Source organism: Rhamphochromis sp. 'chilingali' (genome assembly GCF_963969265.1).
Source record: "Rhamphochromis sp. 'chilingali' genome assembly, chromosome: 15".
In the NCBI taxonomy this organism is placed as follows: domain Eukaryota; kingdom Metazoa; phylum Chordata; class Actinopteri; order Cichliformes; family Cichlidae; genus Rhamphochromis; species Rhamphochromis sp. 'chilingali'.
In genome coordinates, this window is record NC_137942.1 from 32,979,813 (window position 1) to 33,002,910 (window position 23,098).

The 23,098-nt window shown below is 40.2% G+C and overlaps 2 protein-coding genes across 2 annotated transcripts in view; one reads left to right on the forward strand and one right to left on the reverse strand.

Annotated features, from left to right (window-relative positions):
- Nucleotides 1-18,884, forward strand: part of LOC308411874 (uncharacterized protein) — a 41,358-nt gene extending 22,474 nt beyond the window's left edge. Inside the window, exons 2-15 of the mRNA XM_080905913.1 lie at nt 4,780-4,845; nt 5,158-5,217; nt 5,530-5,589; nt 5,701-5,802; nt 5,901-5,994; nt 6,239-6,274; nt 6,583-6,615; nt 9,937-10,320; nt 12,096-12,113; nt 13,491-13,508; nt 13,857-13,954; nt 15,479-15,520; nt 15,747-15,794; nt 17,415-18,884. Of these exons, the coding sequence (XP_080762039.1) occupies nt 4,804-4,845; nt 5,158-5,217; nt 5,530-5,589; nt 5,701-5,802; nt 5,901-5,994; nt 6,239-6,274; nt 6,583-6,615; nt 9,937-10,320; nt 12,096-12,113; nt 13,491-13,508; nt 13,857-13,954; nt 15,479-15,520; nt 15,747-15,794; nt 17,415-17,465 (1,086 nt within the window). The 5' untranslated portion in view covers nt 4,780-4,803 and the 3' untranslated portion in view covers nt 17,466-18,884. The remainder of the gene's footprint in view (nt 1-4,779; nt 4,846-5,157; nt 5,218-5,529; nt 5,590-5,700; nt 5,803-5,900; nt 5,995-6,238; nt 6,275-6,582; nt 6,616-9,936; nt 10,321-12,095; nt 12,114-13,490; nt 13,509-13,856; nt 13,955-15,478; nt 15,521-15,746; nt 15,795-17,414) is intronic.
- A 1,906-nt stretch (nt 18,885-20,790) lies between these two features.
- The window catches only part of LOC308411082 (uncharacterized protein), an 8,580-nt gene continuing 6,272 nt past the window's right edge, over nt 20,791-23,098 (reverse strand). Inside the window, exons 5-10 of the mRNA XM_080904817.1 lie at nt 23,073-23,098; nt 22,765-22,931; nt 22,219-22,442; nt 21,896-22,043; nt 21,681-21,790; nt 20,791-21,448 (exon numbers count right to left, since the gene is read on the reverse strand). The exon at nt 23,073-23,098 is cut by the window's right edge and continues 331 nt beyond it. Of these exons, the coding sequence (XP_080760943.1) occupies nt 21,140-21,448; nt 21,681-21,790; nt 21,896-22,043; nt 22,219-22,442; nt 22,765-22,807 (834 nt within the window). The 5' untranslated portion in view covers nt 22,808-22,931; nt 23,073-23,098 and the 3' untranslated portion in view covers nt 20,791-21,139. The remainder of the gene's footprint in view (nt 21,449-21,680; nt 21,791-21,895; nt 22,044-22,218; nt 22,443-22,764; nt 22,932-23,072) is intronic.

Sequence of the window (23,098 nt, forward strand, 5' to 3'; positions counted from 1 at the left end):
GATTCTTTGGACAGCGGTATTTGCCAAAAGCCCATGTTAGCATCGAGCTTGGAGAAATACTGCGCCCCTGTGAGCATGCCTAGTGTTTGGTCGACAGAGGGAAGAATATATCTTTCACGACACACCGACCCATTTAAAGGTGTCGTGTCCACGCAGATGCGGACTGTCTCTTTGTCCTTTTTAGGGGCTACGACCATGCCGCAACACCAGTCTGTGGGCTCCTCCACACGACTGATCACCCCCAACTGTTCCATCCTCTGTAGCTCTGCTTTGACTTTGCCCAGTAGTGGGAGCGGAACACGCCTGGGCACTTTCAGTGAATAAGGTTTAGCGTCGGGCTTCAGCTTAATCGTGTACGGTTTTTGAACAAGCCCGAGCCCATCCCATAGCTTCGGGTACGCTTTCTTCACTGTCTCAAGGTCAACATTGTCCATTCGGGCAATTAGTTTCAGTCTCACAGAAGCTGTCCTGCTTAAGAGAGCTACACGCAGATTTCTGACTACATAGATTGTCTCTGCAGTGCTCCTGTCACTGTAGGAAATGTCCTCCTTTGTGGACCCAAGCACGGTCAGTGCTGCACCTCCTGGTCCATACAGTGGCTTTTCAGCTTTTTGCAGATGCTCATTTGGCTGCTTAATGTCTTTGAATGTCTCTTCTGAGATAGCTGTGACATCTGCCCCCGAGTCTAATTTGAAGGTCATGCTTTTGCCTCTCACGCAGATGTTAGCAAGCCACGGGTCTTCTCCTGAATCCAGTTCACCTAGGAAGAGTCCATCTGCACAGTCTGCCACCTCATGCACAGCTGTAGACCTACAAACTCTCCCGTAGTGTCCACGTTTCCCGCAGTTGTGGCATTCTGCATTTTTAGCTGGGCACTGTGCTGCTGGGTGCATCTGTGTTTTTCCACATTTAAAACACGTTTTATTTTCTTGTTTTGTTATTTGTGGTTTTCGTGGCTTGAACTGCTTTTGCTCTCTGCTTCTGAATTTATTGGGCTGTGACTTTCTGACATGCACGGCGTCCATGGCTGTTTTGCCTGTGCTGCTTTCGCCTCTGAGGTCAGTTTGCTGTCTTTTTATTTCCTCAGATTGTCTCGCCATTGTGATAGCTTTGGTTAGCGTCAAATCTTTGTTGAGCTGCATTCTCTCCGACAGTGATGAATCTTTAAGACCCACAACGAGCCTATCCCTCAAAAGTTCATCGTGGAGTTCACCATATTCACAGTTTTCAGCGAGAGCATATAGAGCTGTTATGAAGGAGTCAACTGTTTCCGCTGGCTGTTGTACTCGCTTATTAAACTTCGCTCTTTCATAAATCACATTCTTTCTGGGGACAAAATGTCTGTCAAATGCGTTTCTGACCGCATCGTACTGCTGGCGCTGCCCGTCTGTTAGGTCTAGTCCCCTTAGCACGTCGTCAGCCTCGTCTCCCATGCAGTATACTAATGTGTTCACTTGGTTAGCATCAGTTGAACCATTCAGATTACTTGCCATTCTGAAACGCTCGAAACGTCTGATCCACTTCTCCCATTCTTGGGGCTTTGCGAAGTCGAACGGTTCCGGTGGCTTGATGGTGAAAGTAGCCGCTGGTGGAGCTGCCGTAACCGGGCCAGGAGTCGCCGGTAATGCTGCTGCTTGCTCCGTCATTTTCGTCACTAGCCGTTCGCCAAGCTGACGGTTATTTTTTTCCACTGTCTCTCTTCGCCGCTTAGAGCGAGTGCACTTCTGACACCATGTTGCGTTGGGCTCTTTTAATAAAACTCCTCATTTAGGCGATAACGTGGAATCCCACCATCTTTATTCCAGCTCACTCTATGTTCATGACATAGCATCACCTCCTGTCTAGAAGGGTAAGTACTGCCCCCTAGTGGCGCATGATATTCACCAATATAGATTACACCACAAGGCATCCTGCTCTGACGTGCTATGGTCATGAGCTTTTTGTTTTGTGAGGTTTTGTGAGGTGCTTTTGTGAAATTTAATGGATCAGTTTACATTTTTTATTTCTCTGTGATATCTGATCCAGTAATTTAGGTCAGTATCGGACAGATACCAATAGCTAATATCGGATCAGTCCATCTCTAGTGCCATGAGACGCCACTGTTTTCACTTCTGCACAATATCTGTCGGCAGATCATCAAAACAATGATAATTTTCTGTGTCTTGACACCCCCAGGAAACTCATGTATTGTATTAGTCTCTGCTCAGATTTACTGACCTTTAAACTGACTGATTCTTTATATGACCGAGTGAAAACTATATTTTCTGAAGAGGTCAAGACTAACATTTCTGAGATTGTGTTAATATTTATATATTGTGTTTGTTTACCTTAACTGTTGTGCAACCCTTTATATCGTCTATATTTTCTGTAAATTTTAGCCTTTGTGTACAGATATACTTCAACTATAAGTTAATAACATATAATGAAAAACTTAAAAACACATATTACCAAAAGGTGCTTCTTCAGTAGTCATGGTAAGCAGTGGGACTGATGAGGACGCTGAGTGAATATTAAGTTGGCCAGACTTTTAGAAGTTCCTTCATGTCACTTTAAAAACAAAGAGGTCACTTATCAGTTTATGTAGTTAGTTTTAAATCATGGGCCTGCTGGAAAATTGCAAAAGACATGTGGAATATGCTTTGAGGACACTGCATACTCACAGCCTACTGTCCAGCATGGTGAATTCATTGATCCACTTCTGGAGTTGGAGATAAAGTCTCTCACGTTTATTTCCTGCTTCACCTCTGCAGTCTCAGATATTTTTGCACATGTGGCTACATTTTCCTGGGCGTGTACTATATTTATGTGGTACTGAACAAGAAAACAATCCATGATGCAAAATTAAACCAAAACATAATAAACTCAAAATACTGGGTCCAACAGGCCCAGAACCGTGACAATTAAATGGTAAATGGCCTGTATTTGTATAGCGCTTTTCTAGTCCCTAAGGACCCCAAAGCGCTTTACACAACCTGTCATCCACCCATTCACACACACATCCACACACTGGTGATGGCAGCTACAATGTAGCCACAGCCACCCTGGGGCGCACTGACAGAGGCGAGGCTGCCGGACACTGGCGCCACCGGGCCCTCTGACCACCACCAGTAGGCAACGGGTGAAGTGTCTTGCCCAAGGACACAACGACCGAGACTGTCCAAGCCGGGGCTCGAACCGGCAACCTTCCGATTACAAGGCGAACTCCCAACTCTTGAGCCACGATCGCCCCTTACGCCCCTTATTACATCAGGACTTAGTGTAGCACAGATAAGTCAAAAGATGTAGACCAAAAACAAACACCCATTACAGAGGACATAAATGAATTGGCTGGTTTTCAGGAGTCTATCCCACAAATCAAGTCAAAATAACTTTGAAGGCATCAAAGAAGAAAACACAAAAAAAGTCTTTACTCAGGTAATATTCATTCTGTGTGAACGCCGCTCATGCAGCTGTGCTGAATTTGTCTAAATGCACATACAAAAAAAATTGCATGAAGTTCAACAGTGCACTGGAAAAAAATCCTCTTTGCTAAATTAAATCTGATAAGCACAAGCTAGTTCATTGCATTTTTAAAGCGACATTGCTCAATACTCATTCAAAAGATTATTATCATTTTTACATGACACAGCATTTTCTTTTCCAACTTTTATTGAACTTCTGACATTTTAATATGGGTACCACTGGGAATAATCTCAGGGAAGTGTCTCCTCCCCTCTCTCGTCCTGGCTGTATCGTCTCTTTGGCTCAGGATTGTACGCCTGTTTCTTCTTCTTCTGCTTGCCTCGGTTCAACTTGGACTCCTTCTTTTGCCTTATCCCCTCTTCCTGGTACACCATCCATACTCACATCTGTCCAGCCTTCCTGATCCCTCGTCCTTGGATAAATTCAGATTGAACATGTGTTTTATGCTTATATGATTAAATGATTATATGATTTAGTTTTGGATGTTAACCGCAGGTTTCAGCCTATACTACAGCCCAATACAACGTGAAATGATACACATGAACTGATTGTTTCTCTGCCCTTCATGTACATTTATGTAAATGCTATTTTTCATGATTTGTGGAGCTGACTACACTTACCTTTAAGCCATTCTCAGAGTGTGACAGTCAGCTGTCTGTGCTAAAACAAGAAATGCCTGCAGTGCATAGCTTTCACAGTGTATACTTAAAAGATGCTCTTGCAGAGCACTCAGAGTCACTTGCTGTTCACAAAAAGAGAACGCAGTTTGGAGAAAAGCTGTGTTGATAACATCATGGGACATATTTAGAGATCATATCAGTGTTATAGCTACTTGGTCAAAGCCCTAAGCTTTAGCTTCTTTTAATAAACAATATTTATCATGTCCAAGACCAGCGGAGATCCTCCCTGCGATGGGATGGTGGGAGAGGGAGAAGGCCTCAGATATTGTTGACCTGCCTGTTGATTGTGTCATCTGAGCTTTTGTCTATTAACTGCTGACATTTTACTTTCATGAAATCAGCATCCTCAAAGACAACTAGTTTTCATAATGGACTTCGTATGGCACATCAAATCCTACTTCTTCTCTCAACGACTTTCTAAATGGAAGTCGTTACAACACTGATCTAACCCTGAAGCCTTAACATGTCATCAAGATGATGTTTAAAATGTGAACACTTTGCTTTTGCAAAGCACTGGCCACGGAAACAAGTTTTATCGGTTTTGTTTTATTATTGTTTATTATTTAAATCTGTTTAAATCTTCTGTGTGTCTGTGTCCATAATATACCTTTCTCCTGCTTTTTTTGTTTCACTGTAGTTTGCAAAGATCACAGAGGGCATCATGACGTCACACGGCTGTTTTCTCTGCCTGTTGCTTTTAAGTGTGAGTGTTCTCTTTGCAGTTTTACTCTATTTGCTTTTATATAAGTGCTGTAAAATGTGCTCTTGGTGATCCGAACTTAATAGTTTCAAGAGGCGCGCGAATGTTTTTAGTTTTAATGTTTTGTTGATTACTGTAACTTCTGGTTTTATTAAAAAGCTATGAGACCTAAAGTACTCATTAGTAATTTTTTTGGTAGCCTGTCCTCCTTAAATTTACATCTGCATTAGTTTAGTTTATATAGTGTTATACAAGTTATGTTCATTATATGGTGGTAATTCTGTCCGTCTAATTAAACAACCTTTTGTCTACCAGGTAATCCCGATCGAGCCATCAGAAGCAGGTTGTATGGACCACTTCACAAAAAAAGGATTGGTAAGAAAAAAACATGTTCTTTTCCCTAATTATTATAATTTCTTAATAGGCTGATCTCTAATGCTGGATGACAAGGCTGCTAAGATAAAAGGTAATATGAGGATGATATAAATCAGATTTGGGTTTTGGGATCAGGCTTTTGACAACCTGCAGCCCTCTGGGAGCCTCTAACCCCAGCAGATTTGTGTGTTTGTATATTTAACTCTCTTTGGACATGTTGCAGTTTTAGTTGTGATGATCACTCACTAATAATAAACAAATATATAACTAATGATGTCTTTTGCTTCTTTACCATCTCTCTGTACTTGGAAGGCAAACGCATCAAGTGAGCTGCCAGAGAATATTCCTGTCAAAATAATGAACAAGTCTGAGGTAACTTTGTGAAACATTGTTTAAAAACTAGAAAATGTCCAAATGTATTTAAGTTTATGTTGGAGTGACTTATATTTGGTTAATGATAAATGTGCCCTTCTTTCATTGCAGGACATCATTGTATGTAGTTTAACGGAAGCTGAAGACTGTGATAACAGCAAAACAGAAAATACCTGCTTTCTACGGGACTGTTTTAAGGACGAGAATAACATGGCAAGGAAAAAAATCTCTTCTTCTTCAAGTTTTGTTTGTTTTTTCCTGCTCAGGTTAAACAAGGATCATATCTGATAAACATGTTGTTTGTCCTGCAGGACTATAAACCGCCATGTAACGAGGCGGATGAGAACATCAGTGTCCCTTTCTACCACTTCATGTGCTTGACAAATATAGCCAAGGGTCTACGAGGTATCGCCTCATTTTGATACTTGTCTAACATTCAGCTGTGGTTAGTTTAAAGACTTGCTGCTTGAATGTCTTTGTGAGAAGCAACACTGTGACACCGACTGTTGTAACGAGCTTAGACGTTTTAGAAATTCAGAGAAAGAAAAGGAGCAGGTCTTCCTCAAACCGTAAAATGTGGATCTCCTACAATAAACCTAAAATGAACTTCTGGTTCTTGCTGCTAATGTTTTTCTTCTTTTCACCAAAGATAAAACAAAACCACCTGAAGTCTGTGAAGTGTACAGTAAGTACACACACACACACACACACACACACACACACACACACACACACACACACACACACACACACACACACACACACACACACACACACACACACACCATGAACAGAGACATTCAAAACATCAAGACTTTGTGTGTGGGTGTGTGTGATGTGTATCCATGCTGCTATTGTGTCTGTCAGTGTGGATGTGTGTACAGGTACTGAGACCTACATCCACATTTCCTCTTGTTTTGTTTCGGTGTGCTGATTTTAAAATTCACAACTTGTTGCTTGTATTTTTCTTTCTTTTTTTCTTTTTTTGTTTAGAAAAAGTCTGTGGGGAAGATTCTGCCACCCCAGGTAGGAAACACATTTTATTTATAGTTTTGTCACAGTTTTACTTTTCTCATTGTTTTTTACTGGAAAGCACTTTGGTCAAAGATGATTTTAAAGTGCTCCAGAAATAAAGTTGGCTTGGACTGGATATTAATGCTGAAACAGTACATGTTTGTGTTTTGCTTCTAGCTGATGTTAGATCTTATAAATCACGCCGACTGCCGCACTACTGCTGTTTCCCATCTTAAAATATACTTCAGCTCTTTTTGTGTAATAACTTTTGCATCTTATTTATTTCCCCACTTTCTTGAATCAGGCTTTCACTCAACATTTTTTTGCTACTTCATGCATTCTCTCTGACTTCCACGTTGTGGACAGACTGCTGCTCTTAGTGCAGCTTTTCAAGTAAATATCACTTTAAAGGTACAGGACAGAAGATATACAGATATACAGAGAGATGTTTTCTCAAAGAAGTCAGGACAATTTACTTTACAAAAACAAAAAACGCCCAAATGACCCTCATATGGCCATAAATGTTAAATTCGACCAAGATTAGTCATTAAAAGCAGAAAAACTAAAACACATCTAAAAGAGGACACACATACACGTACAGTGCTACTGACTGTCAGGTTAAAATTGTTAAATGTTGTCATTGTGTCACTTAAATTTGTAAGACTTAAATTTGTAAGTCTTAGTTCGAACTATATGATTAAAGGCATTCTCTTGTTTCTGACTCCCCCCCCCCTCCCGACACACACACACAGTTTTTTTAACCTTTTGTGACCATGGGGGGATTTACAATGGGTGTTTGTGTAAACTGTGTGTAACAGAATAAAAGGCTGCTATGGGGTGATGGTTCTTTGAAGTGGTCTGAGACTGAGGGCAGAAGGGCTGCTCTGAGATCCTTCCCTTACTAGCATGTGAAAAACCGGTTGAACTGTTCGTCTTGCTTCCTTACTTCGTTAACGGGAATAAGTTTCAAAACCAGTGGGGCCTGTGGAAGCGCAGACCAGACACTGACATTTTATTGCAAAAGACGAATATTTCACCTTTTTTTCAGTGCTTGACAGCTGCTGTTGTCTTTCTATTCTTTGCCCAAAAATGAGATTAAACGCAGTCAGACTCCATCCATTCAAGAAAAATGTTTAAAGAAACCTCCAAGGGGTTTTTTTTTTCGTAAAAAATATTTTGACTTTAAAGAAGCTTTGAGTTTCACACATGGACAAAATACATATTTGATCATATTTACTAAGTATTATCTGTTCAGATTAACATTTCAATGACAATTCAAGTTTTGTTAGTAAGTTTTTCTTTGTTTTGTGCTAGAGAACACCAAACTGTTGTCAAATAGCTAAATAAGCATTTTGTAACAGAAAGTTCTAGTTTTTTAAGGATCTGGTCTCTTCGAGTGGACAACAGTCATTTGTAAAACAGTGTCATGTTTTAAATGTACTGGTCAGTGTGCAACCCTTCACAGAAGGGTCCTCTCTGTGATCCCTACAGACAGTTACAGTGGGGCAAAAAAGTATTTAGTCAGCCACCGACTGTGCAAGTTCCCCCACCTAAAATGATGACAGAGGTCAGTAATTTGCACCAGAGGTACACTTCAACTGTGAGAGACAGAATGTGAAAAAAAAATCCATGAATCCACATGGTAGGATTTGTAAAGAGTTTATTGGTAAATCAGGGTGGAAAATAAGTATTTGGTCAATAACAAAAATACAACTCAATACTTTGTAACATAACCTTTGTTGGCAATAACAGAGGTCAAACGTTTACTATAGGTCTTTACCAGGTTTGCACACACAGTAGCTGGTATTTTGGCCCATTCCTCCATGCAGATCTTCTCGAGAGCAGTGATGTTTTGGGGCTGTCGCCGAGCAACACGGACTTTCAACTCCCGCCACAGATTTTCTATGGGGTTGAGGTCTGGAGACTGGCTAGGCCACTCCAGGACTTTCAAATGCTTCTTACGGAGCCACTCCTTTGTTGCCCGGGCGGTGTGTTTTGGATCATTGTCATGTTGGAAGACCCAGCCTCGTTTCATCTTCAAAGTTCTCACTGATGGAAGGAGGTTTTGGCTCAAAATCTCACGATACATGGCCCCATTCATTCTGTCCTTAACACGGATCAGTCGTCCTGTCCCCTTGGCAGAAAAACAGCCCCATAGCATGATGTTTCCACCCCCATGCTTCACAGTAGGTATGGTGTTCTTGGGATGCAACTCAGTATTCTTCTTCCTCCAAACACGACGAGTTGAGTTTATACCAAAAAGTTCTACTTTGGTTTCATCTGACCACATGACATTCTCCCAATCCTCTGCTGTATCATCCATGTGCTCTCTGGCAAACTTCAGACGGGCCTGGACATGCACTGGCTTCAGCAGCGGAACACGTCTGGCACTGCGGGATTTGATTCCCTGCCGTTGTAGCGTGTTACTGATGGTGACCTTTGTTACTTTGGTCCCAGCTCTCTGCAGGTCATTCACCAGGTCCCCCCGTGTGGTTCTGGGATCTTTGCTCACCGTTCTCATGATCATTCTGACCCCACGGGATGAGATCTTGCGTGGAGCCCCAGATCGAGGGAGATTATCAGTGGTCTTGTATGTCTTCCATTTTCTGATGATTGCTCCCACAGTTGATTTTTTCACACCAAGCTGCTTGCCTATTGTAGATTCACTCTTCCCAGTCTGGTGCAGGTCTACAATACTTTTCCTGGTGTCCTTCGAAAGCTCTTTGGTCTTGGCCATGGCGGAGTTTGGAATCTGACTGTTTGAGGCTGTGGACAGGTGTCTTTTATACAGATGATGAGTTCAAACAGGTGCCATTCATACAGGTAACGAGTGGGGGACAGAAAAGCTTCTTACAGAAGACGTTACAGGTCTGTGAGAGCCAGAGATTTTCCTTGTTTGAGGTGACCAAATACTTATTTTCCACCCTAATTTACGAATAAATTCTTTACAAATCCTACCATGTGGATTCATGGATTTTTTTTCACATTCTGTCTCTCACAGTTGAAGTGTACCTCTGGTGCAAATTACTGACCTCTGTCATTATTTTAAGTGGGGGAACTTGCACAATCGGTGGCTGACTAAATACTTTTTTGCCCCACTGTATAGATGCAAATCCCAGGAGATCAGCAGTTTCTGTAGTACTTACACCAGCCTTTTAAATTACCCTTCTATTCAAACTAAATATAAGTAGTGATATTGAATTTTAAATAATTAATTTGGAAACAGTCTAGAATTTCCCCAAAAATGTAATTTTATGACCGCTAACATAATTAACACATGAAAAAAAAATAGCTACAAACTCTTGTGTTTACTCAATCCACCTCCACCAACAGCACCACCAAAACCTTCACCGACAACACCAACCATTGAAGCAACACCATCAACAGCACCAGCCATTGAAGCAACACCATCAACAGCACCAACCATTGAAGCAACACCATCAACAGCACCAGCCATTGAAGCAACACCATCAACAGCACCAACCATTGAAGCAACACCATCAACACCACTGCCAACAACACCAACCACTAAAGCAACACCACCAACAGGACCAGCCATCGACGCAACATCATCAACAGCACCAGCCATCGAAGCAACACCAACCATTGAAGTAACAACAAAAAACCCAAGCACAGCATCAACAACAAAAACAACAGCACCATCAACGACATCGTCAACAACAAGTACAACAGCAGCATCATTCCTGGTGAATTCACGTAAGTTACGTTAATAGAACTTTATTTGATGTGTCATGGAAAATATATTGTAATAGTTTTAGTTCAAATAAATAACTTAAGTTTAACAATGATTCTGAAAAACTCTCCACATGGACGAGTAGAGAGTCTAATCTGATAGGCCAGCCACCTTTGGAGCAAGCTCATTACCACTGCTTGTATTCGGAGTCTCGATCTTCCAGTCACAATCCAAAGCTCATGACTGTAGGTGAGGGTAGGGACTTAGATTCGCTTTTGTGTTCAAGTCCTGGTCCAGGTTCTGGGTGCAAACTACACAGTGTTCAACAAGACTATTTTCTTTTTAACAGGCCTTGAAAAATAGTCAGTAATCACTGTTGGCCTCTGAGGTTTTATTACAACTATTCATCTGCAGCATGTTTTAAAGCTCCGTTTTTCAAACCTTAATGGCAGCTGAGGATCAGGAATTATATTATATCCAAAACCATGCAGCAGTATATTAATGACTAACCTCGTATTGTGGATAGATTATATCAGGTATTCTCCTGGCTGAAGTTTGGTCGTCTTTCATCCTTTTTCTGTTATGTGATTGTGATCAGGGACCCGATGTTTTGTATTGTTTTTTTCACTTTTATTGGGGGGAGGGGGGGGGGGATTGTTCATCCTCCAGCATTACTGTGATAATGTGTTTATATTATGCTATCCATAGGCTTGCTGGCATATAACGGTGGCTGGCTACAGAGCTAACTTCAGTAACCCTACAAACTTTACTGCTGTTTATTTTACTGTCTTTATATATGTCTGAAGCGACAGCAGAGCTGTACATTTTAATTTTTCAAAAATCCCTCAGTAAGAACCTGGTGTATCATCTTTAGATGGAAACTAACCATCTACCCTAACCCTAACTCCCTGCTAACTTCTAACTCTGTTAAATTTCATATTTCATAAATTTCATAAATCCTGTTTTTAAGGGATGCCTGGATGTTAAGCTTTATTGTTTCATCTAGTAGAGCAGCCACACTGATCATTATATTGAAGATGAAATAATTTAGACAGATTTTAACTCTCAGTGAAGCCCGCAGTATTTGTTTGAGTTTGGCAGCTGAAGAGAAGTTTGGACCTGGAAACATCTAATGATGTGAGATCTTATAGGAGGATATGATGATTAGTCTCCGGAGTGTCGGCCAGTGAGCACAGCGCCCACTAGAGAACTTCAAGCCACCCTCATGAAGTCTGTTCCTGATTTTGTGGTCAGAGACATTCACACCAGTGACCTGCTGGAGGTCATTTTGTAGCTCTGGCAGTGCTCATCTTGTTCTTCCTGGCACAAAGAAGCCGATACCTGCCCTGCTGATGAGTTAAGGATCTTCTCTGTCCCTGTCCAGCTCTTCTAGAGTAAAAACCTATCTCCCGGATTCTCCTCCATGCTCTTGAGATTGTGCTGGGACACAGCAAACCTTCTGACAATAACACGTATCCTGGATGAGATGAACTGCCTGTGCAACCTCTGTATCCATATCGCCTCATGCTACCAGCAGCCAAATGCAAAACTAGTGAACAAACAGTAAGAAAAGATGAGAAGGGAAAAGTGTCCCCCACATGTGAAACCATTATCTCTCATTGCTGCCCTTGTAGTGCACCAGTCGTCAATTTCTTTAACACTAAAGCAGATGAAACTGATCCACATCCCCCCTCTGGTACTTACAGCTGAACAGATCAGTTTAACTAACTTGATGCTGTACTCTGATTTAAAAACCGTTCCTTGCGATTGTACTCATAGTCTTTCCTTTCTCCCATAGGTTCACAGGGAGGAATTTGTAAGTTTTTTGAATATACTTTTGATACTGAAATTAAGAGTTACTTTAATTTGCAGTTGTACTTGTATAGTTTTATCCATCCATCCATCTTCATCCGCTTTGTCCGGGGCCGGGTCGTGGGGGCAGCAGCCTAAGCAAAGAGGCCCAGACCTCCCTCTCCCCAGCCACCTCCTCCAGCTTATCCGGGGGAACACCAAGGCGTTCCCAGGCCAGCCGAGAGATATAATCTCTCCAGCGTGTCCTGGGTCTGCCCCGGGGCCTCCTCCCGGTGGGACATGCCTGGAACACCTCACCCAGGAGGCGCCCAGGGGGCATCCTTGTCAGATGCCCGAACCACCTCAGCTGGCTCCTTTCGATGTGGAGCAGCAGCTGCTCTACTCTGAGCCCCTCCCGGATGGCCAAATTTCTCACCCTATCTCTAAGGGAGAGGCCAGCCACCCTTCGGAGGAAGCTCATTTCTGCCGCTTGTATCCGCGATCTCGTTCTTTCGGTCACTACCCACAGCTCGTGGCCATAGGTGAGGGTAGGGACGTAGATCGACCGGTAAATTGAGAGCTTCGCTTTTACACTCAGCTCCCTCTTCACCACGACGGACCGGTGCAGCGTCCGCATTACTGCAGCTGCAGCCCCAATCCGTCTGTCGATCTCCGGCTCCCTTCTCCCATCACTTGCGAACAAGACCCCGAGATACTTGAACTCCTCCACTTGGGGCAGGAACTCATCCCCGACCCGGAGTGGGCACTCCACCCTTTTCCGGCTGAGAACCATGGCCTCAGATTTGGAGGTGCTGATCCTCATTCCCGCTGCTTCACACTCGGCTGCGAACCGCTCCAGTGCGAGCTGGAGGCCCTCACCCGATGAAGCCAACAGAACCACATCATCTGCAAAAATCAGAGATGAGATTCTGAGGCCACCAAAGCGAAAGCCCTCCGCCACTTGGCTGCGCCTAGAAATCCTGTCCATAAAAATTATGAACAGAACCGGAGACAAAGGGCAGCCCTGGCGGAGCCCATCACCCACCAGGAACGAGTCCGACTTATTGCCAGCAATGCGAACCAAGCTCTTGCAACGGTTGTATAGGGATCGAATGGCCCGTAGCAATGGGCCAGACACCCCATACTCCCGCAACACCTCCCACAGGATACCCGGTCGAATGCCTTCTCCAAGTCCACTTGTATAGTTTTAGTTCATTTTTATTGTTTATTAATATTTTAGTGTTTATTTGGGTTGATACAATTATATATATTAACAAGATTGCACTGGCATTATAATTAACATTCTATAACAAGCTATGTACTGAAAGAAACAAACCGCAATACTCTCGACACACGTTTAGTTTGCAGATGTTCTCATACAGTCTTTCCTGTTTTTTCATAGGTTCAGAAAAAGAAACGGGTAAGCTTGTGTTTTTTGTTTATTTATTTATTCTTTGCTTCAGTAAAATGTATATTGACAAGTTTGTTGTAGTACCGACATTCCAAAAGAGCCCAAGTCCTCATTTTCTTTTTCAGGTTCCAAAAACTGATAAAACAAATACAGAATTCAACATAATTGTTTTAAAACAACCATATAGCATGTACGATATTTATTAAATGTGTGAATCTTACAGATTGGCCACACTATAGAAAACAAGACAAAAATTAATAGTTCATGCACTTTAAAAACTTTATTCATGCATAAATATGTGTTATCAAGGGAGTGTTACTTTGAAAATTAATACATGTTCAACTTCTTCTCAAACAGGAAGTGACATCCAAAAGATTTTAATAGGAGTTCTTATCATGACGAACATCATTGTCCCCATGGCAATTTATCTGTACATGCGTAACCAGATTCAGCAGGTGAGTGGCAGCTCAGATGTGAATGTTGCTTAATGCAGGGATGTAAGGATGTTCAACTACACATTTAATTTAATACAATAAAGCAGGACAGCAAATGCTGATAAAAATAAATAAATGTGTAAAATTCCAGATAAAAGAGGGTAATTCCATAAATTTACCAACATTTCCTGTTTAAAAAAAACAAAAAACAAAAAAACCCCACTGAAAAACAAAATGATTGAAGACTTTTGTACTTGTACTTGTAAATCACAATTGTAAATCACAATGTGTAGTTGTGGACTGAGTACTTTGTAAACCAAAATATCTGAAAATTTTATGTTTGTGATAGATGAGAATTTATGAGTTTGTAAAAACTATTTACACAAGTTACAAATTTTTTTGTTGAGGTCTGGCTACAGATACAAAGCAAAAAACTATGTGTAAAACTCTGCTCTCAAGGCTGTGTGTGACTTTCAACTTGCAGTTATGAAGTTTGACCCGGTTCCTTTCAGCAGATCGGTCAATGTCATGTAACAAATTTAACAATCCAATCGGATAACAGATGGGTGGGCTTTACTTAGCCTCAGGCCCTTGAAGGGTAAATGCCCTTTCATGTGCCAGTGTTTTCCTTCATCACCACGAATGAAAACATTTTGTGCGTGTCTGAGTTCGGTAAATTTTTTGAGTCACAGGTTTATGTGTTTATACAGACCCAGAGCCTTTTCAACTGCTCACTTCAGGGGGAGAGCAGTGCTGTGGAAACAACAGACTCCTCACTAGTCGGGACAGTTACAAAGCTTTCTTCATTATGAATGAGCGATACGTGTTTTATTGAACATTTCAACATAATACAACACAAATTCTTGTAGAGGATATAAAGTAAGAGAGGTACATGTTTTGAAACGACAAGGAGCAGGTGCATCTAGTACACAAAGAGCTGCTGCAAAAAAACGACAGCGGCCAGCGCAACAAATGTTGGATCCTTCACTCTTAGTTAGCGATGAGTGCAGCGCATGCCGTATCTGTTGTAAAAGGGCCTTTATGCTGCACCGTGTGACTCACAGCAAAGGTCCCGGGTGAGCCCTGACTTTGTGTTAACGTAATACTAAAGTAATAATGGTATTTCTGACTGGTATAGCACAACTTTATCTTTCCAACAGCTACCGAAAGTTAAGGGACCTAGCTTGTATGAGCCTCATGGGATATTAATATAGAGATCCTCCAGCTTCAAACTGTATCACCCTTCCAGGACCTGAAGCTCAGTAAAGCTGAGTAAGCCAAACTCATCTGATTTCTGATTGTCATGGCAACCACAAATTTAACAATCCAAAGACCAATCGACTTAAACGAATTTGTACTTGCAAGTTGAAAGTCACACGCAAGCGAGGGAACTTGAGAGTTTTACACGTAGATTTTTGATTTGAATCAGTTTCTGTGAGAACATGAGTATGACAGAGTGTTAAACCTTTTATGTAATAGCACAAATTTGTCACATTGATGCGGAAATGAAGGTTGACCATGGCTTCTGTTTCATTTCTGCTTCAGATTCCAAACTTGAGGGAAGAAGTAAGAATGACAGAGATGCAGGTATTTTTGTAGAATGTGGATGCTAACTCACTGTAACTGAAGCACAGAGGATTAGGATACAACTAAACTTGCAGTTATTTGATAGTCTTACTTAGATATTACATTTCATTAATAAGAACAACAGAAGTGATTTATCTGTTTCTTAACATTGGTAGAGAGTCAACTTTGTGTTAAACTCTGGTCTGCGTGTTTTTGCTTTAACAGTATTATTTTCTTCTCTTTTTAGCAAAACACATTTCCCAGGGATGTTGAAGAGGGTCCCATTTTATTAACGGTAATTTTTACTGTACTACTACTTTCATAAACGGTGCCTGTAAAAGACTTAATGTTTCAAACACGTGGTTTCCTTGACTGATGAGACCAGACAAGACCCGAATGGAAACACAGCCTTGACTGATTTGATATTTGTTCCCACTAAGTGTGCTTTTTTTTTTTTTTTTTGTCAGCAGAGGTCCAGCTGTAACTACAAAAATCTATTTTTCCAACAACTGTAGGTAAAAAAACAAAACAAAACAAAACTGTGTCTGCTTATGTGCTCGATACTGGACTTCTCTCAGCTGGGAAGAAACGCACAGATCACTGGGTTAAGTTTCCTTTGTGAGGAGCTGATTAAAAAAACGTTAGACAAAAGTAGCATTTTCTTATTTTTTGTGACTAACAATTTCATGTTGAAAAATAATCTACCTGTTTTATTTTGCATTATTGTGAAATTCAGCAATACACCATTCAGAAATTATCACCAGCTGACTTTTGCAAGTCTTTCTATTGAGTCTGTTCAAATATGGGTTTCTGCAGGAGTCCCCAAATTTCCACAACATCTTTGCCAACGACGTGAAAAAAGATTTAGGCCACATGACACAACACGGATATTTTGTTTGATGCGTGTCTTTTGGACTTCACATTCATTTTAACTGGCTTTTTATTTTTTTGTAACTTGACTCTCACCTCTGTTTCTATTGTAACTGGTCTTTAAGTGATGACATGATGAATCCTGCTAATGGGCCCAAACTACTCTGCATTTAATAAGGCTGTTGATCAGAGATGATCACAAGCTGACTTTTACTATTATTTTTTACTAGTGTCTGTTTAAATATCTTTCTTTTACATATTTTCAACTAGCAAGCACGCAGACATTTTTTTAAATGTCCCAAATTACAGATCCAGGTTTATTTTGATGGCAAGAAAGGCCACTGAAAATGTCAGTATGTAGTATGTAAAGTATGTGTGATATTTAAAGCTAAAATTCTACAGAATTTGACACGAATGACTCTACCAGTTTGGTCAAGGAGAGGGTTCAGATATCCAGCCATAAGACCGTTCTTGGCTATGAAAAGCACTTGGTTGATGTGGCTAAAGGACATTTACATTAATATTAATGAGGGTGGCTGATCTATATATTGGAGCACGCATGTATAATTCTGACACAGTGCGGATTAGAGAAAGTCCAAAATAAATTCAAACTTGTGCACCAAATACTTGTTTTCATAAAGTTATAAAAGATGTACGCTTTTATAACAGTCCAAAGAAATCACGGTGTGAAAAAGACTTTCAACGCAGTCATTTAGTTTGAAGCATGTCTTTTGGACTTTTTATTTTAAATGTACTTTCACTTACTGACTACCTCTATCTCTATTGTATTGTCTGATACATGGAGGTCTAAGCAAGAAAACTACTCAGGTTTTGGGAAAAGATCACAGTTCAAATACACAGCCCAGGATGCTCCATTTGAAAGCTTACCCAAAGATATGGACTACTCAGTCAGATCTTTGGGACTGATAAGAGCTGACTACAGTCACTCTGCCACAGAAACCTCCATTAAAAATTATCAGCCATGCGTTTCGCCAGTCAAGCACACACTTGACTAAGTGCTTTTCTCTTTCTCTTTGTCATACAGACGCCCGAGAGTTCCATCATCATAAATTCACCTGAAAACACCATAATTTAAAGCCCTTGCCCAAATAGAACACACCATTAGAAGTTCTGAGCTGCTGAGAATCTGGATAAATCTGGATACGAGGATCTGCCTTACACAGATCTGGACTTACACAGTCCAGGTGAAGTAAAGGTGGTCTGTGAAGGCCTCTGCGCCCAAAGGTGGATAAGCTTCCAATGTGAAGAAGAGTGGGACCAAACAAGCCGCAGCATGCCTGTTCATGTAACTGCTCTGCAGTCGCACATCAAGATTGTTTTCTGTCCGCCTCATGCAAAATGTTTTACTGCTGTGCTGGTTTTAAGTGACCAAAGTCTTACCAGAAGAAGTGCACTGCAGAAAATCTGTTTTAACACGAACAATAACGAGTTGGTTTTTTGTCATATTTAGAATAATTTTAAACACAAAGACACAGATTATGCATGTAGTCAGTAAACATATATATGTGTGTGTCTCTGTGTGTTCAAGTGTTCCACTGTGCAGACTACTATATTTAGTGCGACTGCAAAAGAAAAAAGTTACGTTTTTATGGCTAATGGACTAATTGCCTCTGTTCATGTGTGCATATTTGGGGAAAGGTTTGGTGGCTTTTTTTCTATTCCTTGTATGTATTAAGTATGTTGTGATAAAGCTTCAGCTGAAAAGCTAAAAGTGCCTAAAAAAAATTAAATATTATTATTTTTTTATTGCACAATGCACATTAAGCGAAGCCACCATAAAAAATTGAACTTTTACCTTTTTCTAAGCCAGCTGTGCTAGTTTTACCCCTAAAATGTGATCTTATCTGTTAACAGTTGTTCTAGATAAGTTCTCACTGTACAGTCCTCATACATCCATCGAATGTGTTTGTGTTTCATGGAAGTATAAATAGAAAATTACCTACCGCAATGCTTTTATTATTTTCATAAATCACTGCAAAAACAAAGAGATGTGAAAAAAGCGGTCTTCTCTGCACGTTTTCATTTTCATACTGTCACGTTATTTCACTCTTATATATGGTAAATGGTCTGTATTTGTATAGCGCTTTACTTGGTCCACTCTTGTGTATGTGTAATTATCCCACATATCTGTCCCTCACATATGGAAGACTGTAGACATTGTTCTGTGTTTTCAGTTTTTGGCTTTTGATGCATTTGTGGAATATATTTTAGTTTTTGTTTATGTAAAAATTTTTATTTTTATATATTTTTTAAGCCAACCACTTTATTTATTGTGTTTGTAATAGAGACTGAGTAGGAGTTTTTTTGTTTTGTTTTTGAATGTGTAGATGTGAGTTTAGACAAGCATCTATGATTCCCATACATACTCCTTGGTGTGGAACAAAAATGTCCAGACTGAAAAGAGAAAAATGTAAGCAGATAATAGAACGGACCCGGTGAACATATCTGAGCACAGGAGCCAGACTTGTAAAGTGTATAAAAAGCTATATTTAAAACCAAGTAATAAATAAGAAATGAATAAAAAAGAAAAATCAAACAAAAACATTTCTTTAATTGAAACAGTCACATTAAGGATTCATCTATACCAGGGGTCCCCAAACCCCGTCCACAAGGGCCGGTGTCCCTGCAGGTTTTAATAATAATAATAATAATAATAATGGATTGGATTTATATAGTGCTTTTCAAGGCACCCAAAGCGCTTTACAATGCCACTATTCATTCACTCTCACATTCACACACTGGTGGAGGCAGCTACGGTTGTAGCCACAGCTGCCCTGGGGCAGACTGACAGAAGCGAGGCTGCCATATCGCGCCATCGGCCCCTCTGGCCAACACCAGTAGGTGGCAGGTGAAGGACACAACGACCAGGACAGAGAGCCCGGGGATCGAACTGGCGACCTTCCGGTTACAGATGCGCTTCCCAAACCCCTGAGTTTTAGATCTCACCCTGGGTCAACACACCTGAATCACGTGATTAGTTCATTACCAGGCCTCTGGAGAACTTCAGGACATGTTGGCTGTATCCCAATTCAGGGTCTGCAGCCTTAAAGTACGCAGCCTTGACGGTCCACACGGGCCGCGTACTCAAAGACTGCTAAGGCTGGAAGTGCAAGGCTTCTGAAATGGGATGGTCTAGCCTCCGTTGCGCTGCCCAGGTTGCCTAGCAACCATGACACTAACAGCTGGAAACGTTTCATACAGCTTTGTTTGACAGAAATAAAGGAGAAAATCTTTTGTTCATTTGTTTGTTTGTTTCTACATGAGCTTTGATTTGATAAGTATCTGAGGCTGAGACCACAGGACTGTGAAATCATGATTATTGGGCTTCACTTCTGTACTGAACAATCATTTAAGATTAGCTAGTAAATAACAATTAGCTAATGTTGTTCATGAGACTAAAGTCATCTCACTTTGGTGATGCAAATATAATAAGTTATTATTTCAATCATTATTAGTTATTACAGCAGTGAATGAACTCTGTTTCAAATACTGAGCTTCAGTATTTATTTATATTTCCTGTCACCTTAAATCTTCATTCAAAGACAGGTTCCTTTGACACTGTATGTATAAATGTATTATATACAAGAGACTGTCAAGAGATGCATTCTTAAACACTTTTTCAGTTGAGAATCAGAGAGGAGAAACACAGTTTTACTTGTATACAAGGGCAGCACAGAGCACTCGCACTGAGAGTGAGGGCTCTGAGACTCGCAGCTCTGTGACTGCCCTGGTCTTTATTTATATATCGGTGGGTGTTTGTTCCTTACATTGGAATGGTTGGTTTCACCCAAATGTATCAGTAAGCCTAAATTTGGTCAATGGCTGCACTGCAAAAACAGCTATACTTGAAACACGCTAAATATTCTTAAATCTGACAAAATTTTCTTGTTTTGAGCAAAAAAAATCTGCCAATGGGGTAAGCAAAAGTTGCTTGACTAGAATTCTTAAAACTAGCAAATTAATCTAACTGCCATATGCCTTTTAACTAGACAAAATTGTCTAAAATGTATGCTTATTTGAAGAAAATGTGACTTATTATAAGTAAAAGACACTTTGATATTTAGAAAATATGTACCTAAAATGAGTATTATGCTTTCTTGAACAAGCTGTTTTCAAGAATTATTTGCTTACTTTAAGATTCTACACCTTAATTTAGATTTTTCACATAAAAAAAACACCTTACTATAGGACAAATTTTCTTAAAACTGAATTGTTTCTTTCTTGATTGAGCTAACTATAAGAATTATGTTTCGACTCTGAGAACAATAATCAGCAAAAATTCCTGAGAATAAGACACCATCTCTTCAAAAAGCTACTAAAAATAAGGGAATTCATCTTAAATTAAGACAGCAAAAGCACTCTTAGTTTTTGCGCTTTTATTGACACAGCAATGGGTCAGTAACTCACTGAGGTCTGTTCCAGGAGAATCATGTCTAAAATTATACATTTCAACAGGGTACTGTGTAACATGGCCAATATAAGAAGTGCATATTCCAGATACTCTTAACATGAATAATAACAGTATAACACACTCATGGCTGGTATCAAAAATAAATTTTGCTGAAGCTTAAAACAATCACTATTTCAAATCCTATATTACATAACATTTTAGAAGAACAAGTTTAACGACCACACAAACAAACATGTGTTTTAGATTTGAACAACTTTTCTAAAGAAAAAAAAAAACAACCTCACTGACCAACACTGAGTCTGATAAACAAGGCAGATGGAGTCTGTCATCTGAGAGACTCACTCAATGAATGACTTCCACTCACCAAGCGCCTTCTTGTAAGAAGGGGTTGAATCTCGGTCATGGATAGAGTCTTTGAGTATTTCAGTTTGCAAGACAGACAGCAGCGTGGAAATGCACTTTGGATATGTGAGGTGGAGGGCATAGTAATATGCCATCAGATAGAGCAGTCCCTCATTAAGATCCTTCCGGTCAAAAGTGCTCACCGGTGTGGTTCCAACAGCTATCATGCAGTTGCCTTCAGAGACAAGCAGAACTGGACAAGCCAGGGGTCGCTGACGCAGGTAACCTTCAGGGTCTTCTGAAGTCTACATGACAGAAAAAAAGAGGATTAGAACAAGACCGTAAGAAACACAATTTTTGAGTTGCATTAGAGTTTAAAATAGATCAACTTTTTTTGTAGGTTTTACTAACATCAACATGTTATGGGGATCTGAACTTTAAGAATATTTGACTGACTCCACAGTAAAATATATAAAATGAAAACATGAGTAACTGCAAAATTCAACAATATATACACATAGAATATTCCAGCCTTACCTTTAGGACATGGAAAAAAGCCTCACTACAGATGCCCAGCTTCTTAGGTGATACTGTGCTGGAAGGGAAAAGCACGGGAAGGGCTCTGAACACAGCTGCTGCATGTTCCACTGGTTTGAAAAAAGAAAAATAAGACAGGGCAACACCATTAAGCATTGCAAATAATGTAATCTGCAAAGCATAAATGTAGACAAATCAAGATACTGTAGCATTACCTCCATCCAAAGTTTTTGGCGGCTTCATAACTTTCTTCATGACACCATAAAACTGCACCTTCGAGTAGAAGATTTCCCATCTATCCTTCATCTCAGAAATGTATTTCAAGTTGGATGGTTGAATAATTCTCCGCAGCTCATCAAGGACCTGAAAAATACAGACAGAAACCCAACTGAGATAGATCTGTCTAGCTCTGTATCTGGTCTTGACAATAAGTGATAACAATTTAAACATGAGGGCCAGTATTTAAGAAATTTGAAAATCATATCAAAATGTCCCCAAAGGAATAACAGGATGGCTAAAAGAAATAAGTGCGGCTTACATGATCCAGTTCTCTGAAACAAGGATATGCCTCTAGTATCTTCACTGCTCTGTCCTGCTCCTTTATAGCATCAGAGTTAATGAATTGTCTTCTAGACTCAAACTCCAGGTTCAGCAGTTGGGTAACAGCAGCTTTGTTTGGTTTTTTGGGCTTGTATATTTCTTGAAGTGTATTGTAGTGTCTTGCCTGGGTCTTTTGGCTGTCAAAGAAGTCAGCTGAACCAGCTAAACACACAGAGCAGAGGTGTGCAAATCATTTATTGCCACAGTAAGGCTTTATATATATGTTATTGGTGCAAAACAATAAAACAAAAATACCAAAATATATCTGTAAATTAGATCAACAAATTAACTAACCACCTATCTTAAAATTGTTCATTAATCCTGTGAAGTTGTCACTATTAAATGGAACACAAAGACTCCAAGATAAACAGTGAAGTAATTGTGTTCCATTGTTAGCAGAATTTTTAACAAAAAAACAAAAAGTATCGTCCAAACCACATTTACACTCAGGCTGTAATAAGAGGGTGCATCATATTATACTTACATTCTTCATCACTGCCATCCTGGTGGTGCACTGGGGTGCCCATCGATCTAACTGGTGATTTATCTAGAATAATAGTTGATGCACTGGACTCCCCACTGCTGTCACTTTTTGCAACGCTTTCATTCCCATCCTTTCTTGGCTTCTTCGCAGGAGGTTTTTTGTCTTTCCTTGGACATTTGACATTGGAGAGTCTCTTCATTAGCTTTTTATCAACATGCTCCAAACAGGTACAAACGGTAAAAATTAAAAGATGATAAGATACATCACTCATGATTAACACAGAGTGATATTGAGCAAATGCTACTTACCCACTCACCACACGTTTCTTTAAGCA